The 10817-nt window shown below is 43.1% G+C and overlaps 1 protein-coding gene across 1 annotated transcript in view; it reads left to right on the top strand.

The window, feature by feature from the left end:
- Positions 1-10817, top strand: part of ankfn1a (ankyrin repeat and fibronectin type III domain containing 1a) — a 122647-nt gene that overhangs the window by 78959 nt on the left and 32871 nt on the right. Inside the window, exons 11-14 of the mRNA XM_084485563.1 lie at positions 1049-1243; positions 2163-2276; positions 3383-3480; positions 5899-5989. Coding sequence (XP_084341689.1) covers positions 1049-1243; positions 2163-2276; positions 3383-3480; positions 5899-5989 — 498 coding nt within the window. The remainder of the gene's footprint in view (positions 1-1048; positions 1244-2162; positions 2277-3382; positions 3481-5898; positions 5990-10817) is intronic.

Genomic DNA, 10817 nt, shown 5'->3' with positions numbered 1-10817 from the left:
TGATATCTGTTCATTGATTGGCTAGCCCTGGGTATGATCTAGCCAATCAATCTATCCCCCCCCGTGATGAGATTCCTGCCGTTCCAATTCTGGAGACCGCACCACTCACATGCGCAGAACACACATGCATAAATACACACACACACACACACACACACACACACACACACACACACACACACACACACACACACACAAGGACGCATGACACCAAAAGGTGTCCGTGCTGGCCCATTCGAGAAGATCCTAACAATCTGCCCTTTCAAGCATCACTCCTCTCCGCCACATGGGATTAGCAGCCATAGCATAGCGTTGCTAACGGCATTCTTCTATCCATCAGATAGAAGGTTGCTGTGGGGAGATGCTTTGTTTACCGTTGGTAGTGTTTTCCAATATGCAGTGGATATAGTGCACCCCACTGCCGTTCCACTTGGGAGTTTAAGTGAATGCATTACAAAGCTTTTGTGTGTGTGTGTGTGTGTGTGTGTGTGTGTGTGTGTGTGTGTGTGTGTGTGTGTGTGTGTGTGTGTGTGTGTGTGTGTGTGTGTGTGTGTGTGTGTGTGTGTGTGCCATTAAAATGTCTAAGCTGGCCAGCAGGCTCTTTGAATTAAGATGCATATCATTAATGAGCAGGTAGTACTTGGTCAATTTTGCACAAGGGATAAAATCGGAGATCAATCTCTGTCTTTTGGCACTCCCGATATATTTTCCTAAAGCAATATTATACACAGTACAAATGGTGCTATTGTAATAAATAATATATATATATTTTTTAAAAGATGACGCCTCCCTCTGTCACGCAAAAGGGTGATCTGTAAATCAACTTCTAACAACATGCAATGAAATTCACATTAAGAGTCTTCATCCTCAACAAACAAGAAAACCTGTTGCACACCCTGATCTCCAGACTCTGACCTCCCCTCGCCTCTGTCTGACCGCTGGACTCTGACCTCCCCTCTCTTCTGTCTGACCACTGGACTCTGACCTCCCCTCTCCTCTGTTTGACCGCTGGACTCTCCCTAACTTTCCCTCTCTCCTCTGTTGACAGTTGTGAGTGTGGAGAGCCGCGAGGCCCACCTGAGCTCCCTGGTGGTGGAGGCGGAGCGGAGGGTAGACGAGCTGGCCATGCAGGCCCAGAAGGAGGGCCTGTCCCTGGACGCCTGCCACAAGGACAAGCAGCTCCGTGCCTGGGAGTGGAGGAGCAAGCTGTACAAGCGCATGCGCACAGGCTTCCAGCACGCACGTGAGTCAGTCAGTCAGTCAGTCAGTGAGTCAGTGAGTGAGTTTTCTATGATATAGCCTGTAAATAACGATAGCTCATCTTGATTCAAGGCTTGAATTTGACAGTGAAAATGAACTGTTCTGGAAGTTCATTGTCTTGCACTTTTGTCTGTACTGAAGATAGAGATTGAGTGAATTGGGTCAGATTTTGATTCTCTCAGTCACAGAGCAAAAAGATAACCAAATAGCATTGATAGTGAATGGCTTCTAACACAGACCCTGGTGATTCAACCTTCACAGCCTTTCAGGTGACAACGATCAACAGAATAGCTGAACACTGGCTGCTCTGCCCTGTGAAAAATAAAAAATACATTGACATACAGGCATGCACGTAGGCCCATGAACAACCATACCATTCTCAGATGGACAAACACACACACACAGACACACACACACACAGACACACAAACAACCAAACGATTGCGCCACATGAAGTGGTTGAAATTGCAGCAATTTTGGTAAATGGATTGTCAGGGTGATTCTTGCCAGTCCTTTTTACGTGAGGTGAGCGTTATTGGGGAACCGCCCCAGTGATTCTTCCCTCTCGGTTACTTCTTATAATGGACCTGTGTGTGTGTGTGTGTGTGTGTGTGTGTGTGTGTGTGTGTGTGTGTGTGTGTGTGTGTGTGTGTGTGTGTGTGTGTGTGTGTGTGTGTGTGTGTGTGTGTGTGTGTGTGTGCGTGTGCTCATCTGCACTGCCACACCGGTCAACCCACAGGGTTATAGCTTCTCTTTAAAGTATCTCTATGCTTATTTCACAGTACTTTATTTCATTTGAAAGGGGTCTGAAATGATGATGCCTGTGGTATCGCAAGGCGATGTATTTTCCTAATTGCGCCAAGTCCTTTTTTTGTGGTTGTGATATGGATGCCCTTGCACAGGTGCCCCGGAGGTCCCATCTCTGGTCCGGCTGAACGTGAGCAGCAGCACCTCGCTGACCGTCACCTTCCAGGAACCCCAGTGTCTCAACTCCACCGTGGTGACCAAGTACAGAGGTACCGACACACACAGCCCCTCGCCATCGTCTGCTATGTACAAACCTTGCTGCTATTCCAAGATCACCGTTTCCAAGCGCGCAGGTTTAGTATACGCATGCACACATAAGTGCACCCTCCAGTGCACTTCTCGGGTTCTCAGTCATTGATATACAGTATATACAGTATATATTTTTTTTTATCAGATACTGTATATCTGTTGCCCTCCACTGACAAGTTAGTCACCAGCACTCACTTTTCGGTTTTGAATTGACTTCTTGTGATGATTTGTCCTGATTTGCCCTTTCTATGTTGCAAAAAACAACGTAGGCAAGGCTCGGCAACTTTATTTATATAGCACTTTTCATACACTAGGCAGGCTCAAAGTGCTTCACATTGAAACAAAGTCACACAATTAAATGAAAAATTAAAAAGAAAATAGAAAAGTATAAGAAAACAAAGGCAATGTTAAAAAAGAAGGGCAATGTGTTTTAGCAGAAAGATTTAGCAGAAAGCTAAAGCAAACATTGTAAAAGAAAATAATGGCAAAGTTAAAAAATGTATTGTAGAAAGAGCAATGTATTTAAGATTTAGCACAAAGCTAAAGCAAACATAAAAGTCTTCAACATAGAAAAAGATCCCAACAGGTTTAGCTTTTTGAACACCCTAATAGTTTCCTGACCGTGGTGAAAGCAACCAAAACGCTGTTGCGATGAACGGAATAACCTGGGTAATTAGGGTGATGTTAGTTAAATAGTTTTACACATTGGTCGCTACGTGTGTTGTGTCAGGTTCGTCACATTTCAAGTGACTCTCCGGGTTCCATTCTTACCGTGCCTCACCAGGATGGCATCTGGTACTTACAAAGCAACTACTATCTGTGTCTTTCCTTGGCGCTGTCCTTTGCTCAGGCTGTTGATGGACCTGAGAGAAGACAAGCTAGGAAAAGCCGGCTGCACCATTCACACGAAGTATAAAGAACCCACTACTACTATAAATACCATTTTTTGTGTGTGTGTGTGTGTGTGTGTGTGTGTGTGTGTGTGTGTGTGTGTGTGTGTGTGTGTGTGTGTGTGTGTGTGTGTGTGTGTGTGTGTGTGTGTGTGTGTGTGTGTGTGTGTGTGTAGTTGAGTGGAGCTGTCTGAAGGATTTCTCTCTTTTGGCTGGAGAGATGGTGTTGGACAACCTGCAGACTTTGAAGTGCATCATCAGTGGCCTGACGACGGTACAGCAACACATCGTCTCTCTTTCTCTCTCTCTCTCTCTCGCCTTCTCTTTCTGCACCTCTCACTCTGTCGCTCTTCCACTCGCTCTTACTCTCTCGCTCTTCCACTCGCTCTCACTCTCACTCTTACTCTCACTCTCGCTCTCACTCTCGCTCTCACTCTCGCTCTTATTCTCTCTCGCTCTCTCGATTGAATATTGCAAAATGTAGAAGAAAAAAAAATGTGTACCACATTTTGCATCATTTGCACCAGTGGTTGATTTTAAGACGATTCCAAAATAAAATCTACAACTTTCACTGTACAGAATATAAAAAATCCAGAAGGAAGTTATCGGCCCAAGAGGCAAAAATGTTTAGCATGAAAATATGTATCGGCGGCAAGGCAGAACCTTTAACTTTGGCCACAAATGATAGCGCCCCCTGTGGGCGAATTTGTACCAGACTTCTTGGAGATCTGCCTACCAGGAATAAATTTCTCGTAAAAAATGTGGAAAAACATTCTGCAAGCCGGGGCTTGGCTATAAGGGTTAGCGATCCAGAATAACGCAAAGAGTAGTTCTTAGAAATACAAAATCATTCCATAGTTACTCTGTGAATACCTAACTAGCAATATAAAAATACATTACATTAAAGAGGCACTTGATTGGTGTGTGTGTGTAGAGGTCTGTCTCTGGAGGTAGGTTTGGGGGCAGTCTCCTTTCTCTCCACCTCTCTCCCCCTCTCATTCTCTCTCCCCCGCTTCCTTTCTCTGTTCTTATGTCTCTCCCCCACCGCTGTATCTGTTTATTTCACCCACACCACTCCCTCACTGGTTCTCCTCTGCATTTTCCTTTTCCCTGCTAAGCCATTGCACACCGTGACTTCAAAAGGGCAAACACAATAGCAGCTAGGTATCTGTGTGTGACCCACAATGCACCACCATTAGTGAGCAATTATGATAGTGGCAACAAACTCGAGAAATATGGTGACAGAGAGGAATGAGGAGGAAGGTAATCCTATTGCACTGAATGACAGGTGTTGTTCGTTTATTGATTATCTTATTGATTATCTCTATAGGAGGCATCACACTGAATAGTGTGATAATAATAGCATATTATAAGTACCTGTATGTCTATAGCCGTGTGATGGATATAAGGCATGGTTTCAGACTAAGATTAAGAATTTTATATGGATGCAAGCATGCTTCTGTACAGGGCCGGAGTGGGACCCATTTTCAGCCCGGGAGTTTCAGGCCCATACTTTTTTCAGTGATTAATTTGCATAAATGAACAGCACAAATCTCATACTATCCCTTTTTATTGGATATTGGATCAACATTTGCCAAATGAAAAATCCACCTCAAGGATTGATAGTTACTTTAACTATCAATTATATATAAAACATACAATGTTAACCCATTACATATTTGGGATCATTTCAATGCATCATGTCAGTTCTCTGTGTGGGTTATCTTATATCAAATAATTTAAGAGGACTTAAAAAAACTCAGTTTTTTTAAGTCCTCTCTACCTGTCCCCTCAGTCCTGTCTTTTTTGTGTCTATCGGGTTCACCATGCAGTATCAGACAGGCTGGTCTGCTGCTCTGAGGCTACACAATATTTTATATTTGATATAATTGACTATCACGTTTGTTCTGTCTTTTATATTTTACATGAAATATGTTGTCCAGTCTTGCCTCTTTAGCGTCGGACTGGCTTATCTCTTCTGATGCTACAAAAAAAAGAAGTGGTTACTTTATTGCTTGGGCTAACTTACACAGATCATGCTGGAGTTTACATGTTCATTTTCACAAATGATATTTGTCATATGGCTTAACAAAATAAACTAGAATAATGATGAATGGGTTTAAGCTTTTATGCTCAGGTTGGCATTGCAAACATAGCACAAATAGCTAAATTATTTATCTTGCAAATTAATCATTAGATCCACCTCTCTCTACCGGTTGCAACTTAAGTCTGTCCTGGTGGTTTATTCTGGCACATTTGGCGGCATCTTCCTCCTTCTGTTACCGCTCATGAAAAGAAGCACTATGGACCAAACCAACTCAAATAATTGGGAGAGGAGAACTACCGTACATTGTATAATCCATATTATATATACACTGCGATGCGGGGGCTGAAATTTCAGATGAATTAAGAACGTCTACTTTAGGAGAAGATCAAATAATGGTCAAAGTATTTTTTTCTTTTACCCAAGCGGCCCAAAATACATTTGAAAGTGGACCGGCCCAACGGGAAACCTCCCGAACGTCCCGATGGCCACCCCGGGCCTGCTTCTGTACATGCAGCAAATCTGACTCCAGTCCCGGTCTCTCGCTAGATGTTCAGATATAATAATATGAAATCTTCATCCGCATTCACTTATTGTATTTGTTGTCTCTCATGTGTGTTCAGATTTGCTGTTGTTAATGTGTTCCAGGGGCGGTTGTACTATGTCCGGGTCTCTGCGTATAACATGAAGGGCTGGGGCCCCACGTCCCCTTCTCTCCCTCCATCTGCTGCACCCTCCAGTAAGTACAATATTGTAAAAATAAAGTCTTCTCCTTCATGAATGCGCTGCGCACAACACAACACCACAACCCTGGCCAAAGATGTATAATTATGAGTAAAGAAATCGTGTCCTGTGTAAAATGTGAAATGACATGGCTGCTCTTGGAAGGGGGACATTCGGTTCATGAGTAGTCACGACTCCCTCTCCGCCAGTCACATAATACAGCCCTGGAGCATTGAAAGTGTTTTGTTTGTGTGTGTGTGTGTGTGTGTGTGTGTGTGTGTGTGTGTGTGTGTGTGTGTGTGTGTGTGTGTGTGTGTGTGTGTGTGTGTGTGTGTGTGTGTGTGTGTGTGTGTGTGTGTCAAAAAAGGGTCTTAAGAAAGCTCTCAATGGCCCTCTGTGTATGTAAACCTAACATCTTTTGATCAAAGGGGAAGAGGGACTATTGTCAATCTCATTCCCTCAGCCCATGGTTGGTGAGCAGTGGTTTCAGGAGCCATCACGACTCACCCGCCGCCATTCACTTAATACAGCCTTGAATACGTCCCTGGAGGGACGTGTGCGTGTGTCTGTCAGTACGTTTACATGCACAGCTTAATTCGATTAAAGCCATAGCTCGATTATGATCCTCAATTGGACAACTGCAATTGTCCGTGTATACATGGCGGTGAGTAAATCGATTCATTGGCCGAAGCGTGTCATGCCCCGGTACGATAGGTGACGCTGTGCCCATTTCAACTAGTGGTAATAGAGCCACCGGTTGATCTCTTTACGTCACCAGCAACAACAAACTCATTTGAGAAAGCGATGTTTCAGCAGACAGCTGCTGTCAGTTCACTTCGGGTCTATATATATATATTTCTCCGATGCTCCATTGTTCCTCTCGGTCGTATGCCGACTCCTCCGGCTGCTCTGCCGGCGGAGCAGTCCACATACGACCGAGAGGTCGGAACAATGGAGCGTCGGAGAAATGATATGGACCCGAATTGAACTGACAGCTGTCTGCTGAAACATCGCTTTCTCCTCCATGTCGCGTTTCAATCTGGACTTCAGAGAGTCAAAGCCTAAGTTAATTTCCCCCAATTCCTTTTCCCCATGGGCGAGATAAACCCGACTAGGAGTCTTTACTTGTTGTGGAAGTACCAGAGAGTCTGAGAACCCGACGCAGTCTGTAAGATTCATAATATCAGAGAATACCCCGTCAGTTCGGCCGCGGCGCAATGAATGAATAAAGATCGTAGTTATTTTACAACCTCGTTGATGAGCAACATTTAGAAAAACATGGACTTTTAATTCAGCCTTGGGTTAAATCGAAGCGTAGTGTGTACTGAATGCACGTTAATGATGATACACTCCTTATAGGGGGTAACTACACCGGCTTCCTCCATCTTCTGCGCCACCTTTTTAAATAAATCGCTGTTTCTCCTTCCATTATCTGACGGCGGCGACAACAACAACAACAACAACAACAACACGACTATCGTCTCCTTCTACTTCCGGCTCACGGGCCCGGGAAAAGATCTCGAGCATGCACAGAACGCAAATCAACACATAATCCAATTCGATTGGCTACATGCACGCTTAGCTCGACTATGAATCGCATTATCTAGGGGTCTTAATTCGACTATGAGTAACCCAATTTGATTCGAGTATAGCTCGAGTAAACGTGTGTCTGTGAAAGAGGAATTTAACAATGGCATACAAGTGAGCAGAGATGTATAAAGTACTAGAGACCCAGACTTATATAAAAGTACAAGTACTGTATCAAAATTGACTTAAGTGGAAGTGTTCTTTAAACACCCCACTTAAGTGGAAGTACTAAAGTATTCAAAATGTTTGCAAGTAGTTTATTTTAAAATGTACTACTCAAGTACTGAAAGTAAAAGTAAGTATTGTGTTATGTTCATATTAAAGAAAGCAGTCAAAAGTTTGAATATCATATTGTTTATATTATCTCAAATATTTCAACTGAAGGACACACAATTCCTTTGGCTGTAGCAGCAGTACAAGGACAGGAATACAATACAGAGCTGTCTTAAAGCTGTCAAAGGCCACATACAAGTGTTTATGTAAAAACAAACTAAAACATCTCAAAGGCCAGAGGGGTATTCCAAGAAAACGGCTAAGTGACAAACATGGGTAAATTAAAGGACAATTCCGGTATTTTCGAACATTGAGCCCCCTTTCTGGTTTGTCTAGGATGAAATAGAGAACATTTTGACTATTGGTCCTGTCCTGTCCTGGGTATTTGGCTCATTGCCTGCTTCAGAATGGCTGGCGACGTGTCCTTAAAACAACCCTAAACCTTAGTGGTGTTTGTTGATGTTCCAAATCAAGTATTGTAGCGAAATACAGTTTCTGTCGTGTTTGATTGCTATTTTATCGCATTTTGTAAATCTCATTGATTTCTGTTGGAAGACTCATTGCCCGTTGGCCAGAAACGGAAAGGGGGGCTGTTTACGTTTGGTTGTAGTCTTTTCGTTCGGTTCTAGCCCTACTGTTGAGACGGAGAACCGAACGAAAAGACTACAACCAAACGTAAACAGCCCCCCTTTCCGTTTCCGGCCAACAAGCAATGAGTCTTCCAACAGAAATCAATGGGATAACATTTTTAGAATTGTAACAAGTAATGATTCAGCACATGAAAAATGTATTGGAGTAAAAGTATTAAACTCATCAAATATATGTAGTGAAGTAAAAGTGGAAGTAGGAGAAAAAAATAATACTCCAGTAAAGTACAGATACAGCATTTTAGTACTTAAAGACCGGGTAAACCAAATTCAGTATTTTTCTTCTTATCATATTAATTAGGCCTTAAATGTGTCCCTCAAAACATGTAAAAAATATTTTTCCCATTCATCATTTCCTTGAGGAGCTAGGCCTCAGAGAATGTTCTGTGTGCAGGTTTAAAATGGGCGGGTCTACATCGAGGACCGCGTTACGTAAAGCGGTCCTACTCACATAAACCCGCCCCCTGCTGCCCTCTAGGTATAAATACATTAACCGCGCACTAGCATTCTGTGGTTTCACCCGTCTATGGTTTTACCGCTCACGAGTCTGATTTGAATTGTCAGTTTGCAGCTAGCTTGCCCGTTGGACCTCTCCGGTGATGGGCGTGGTTTCCTGGCCTGCAGCGCACACGCCCCCACCGTCCTGAGCCAGGGATTACTGCTCATTTTTCATCAACTTTGAAGCATAATTTTATATACTTCGCGATTTTTTTAGTCCTTCAAATTTGGCAGGGTGGTTAATAATATATTTTCCTGTGGTATTATAAACTCAAAACCCATAATTATTTTTGGTTTACCCGGTCTTTAAGTACAGTATTGAAGTAGTTCTACTTTGTTACTATACATCTCTGCAAGTGAGCCACGTATGAATTTACACATTGACCTGTGTTGAATTTCACAGCTACTGTGTATTTATATTAAAAAAGGAACACTTATAATTGTTACACAACATTGAGCTAAAATATTATAAATAATACAACACAGAATCGAATGTAGTCTTTATGGACTTCAAAATTTTACCAAACGCCAAATTGATGTGACGTTTGGTAAAATATGAAAAAAAAAAACACCCAGCAGTGGAGAATATATGAATGTCGAAACTGAGCTTGCATATTCATGAAGGTGTAAGCCCCAGGAGTCGGCGTGTGTCACATTTAATAACGTCCCTCCACGGTGAGACAGGGATGCATGAAATATCTTCGGAAGAACATTAAGCGCTCCCCCCCCCCCCCCCCCCCCAACCTCAAGGTTTTCCTTTTGTGTTCCCAAGACAGCTCCTTCCTGAACCTTGAGGGTAACAACGAGCACCACAAATTGATTCCGGTTTTCTTATTTATTTTTATTTTAACGTGATTTTAAAATTTAACTCCGCCAGCCCGCCTGCAACCCAACTCCCCCCCACCCCCCCTCAACAATTCCACCCGCGGTTATAATGTAAGCATTATAAGCAGTGGCGCTTTTTTAAGCACGGGCGAAAAACGAGACAGCCGAGAAAAATAATAATCTGCGCATTTTCTATTATCGATCCGCCACACATTGCTACCTGGTCTGTGGGAAACACTGCAATTGTACACATGCACAAGGGGACTTGTGAATTGTATTCAATGTTTAAACCTGCACTACATCTCATTCTGGGGCCGTGGTCCAGTGGGAGGGCTCCATGTGACTTTCAATTAGTTCAAACCATTTTATAGTTCTGGACAATAACTATAAACCTGTTCACCTCTTTGAACAACGTGGTTATTTCAAAGGTTGTGTTGCAAAGAACAGAGATTCCGAGAGAATAGAAATGACCTGGAATGGTGTAGCCGTGGGTGGATGGGTTCGTACTCTTGAAGCACTCACGTAATGTCAAATAATAGGACCAAAAAGGTATTTTGTCTTTTGTTGTTTGCAAATCCTTTTGAAGTATAGCAGTATTCTCTGGTGGAGTTTTTTGATATATTCTTTGACAAAAGTGATGCTTCAAGGTGTACAACCATGAAAAAAACTGTAATGCAGCAGTGGCTCATGAGGTAGAGCAGGTTGACTGGTAACCGAAATGTTGCTAGTTCGATCCCTGGCGGCTCCTAGCTGAGTGTCGTGGTGTCCCTGAGCAAGACACCTAACCCTTACTGCACTGCTCCCAATCGGCTGGCCGGCACCTTGCATGGTTGACTCTGCCGGCGCGGTGTGAATGGGTGTTTTAATTGTTGTAAGTCGCTTTGGATAAAAAGCGTCTGCTAAATGCCCTAAATGTAAAATTAACAATATTGTGGGAGCTTCAAATCTAGGACTAGGGTGGGGAACATTCGTTTCCAACAGAGACGAGACGCAATGTTCGATAGTTTATTTGCG

This window comes from Micromesistius poutassou, assembly GCF_964030765.1.
Source record: "Micromesistius poutassou genome assembly, chromosome: 21".
Taxonomy (NCBI): Eukaryota; Metazoa; Chordata; class Actinopteri; order Gadiformes; family Gadidae; genus Micromesistius; species Micromesistius poutassou.
Note: the sequence above shows the minus strand (reverse complement) of the source record. Positions and strands in the feature narration are given on the sequence as shown.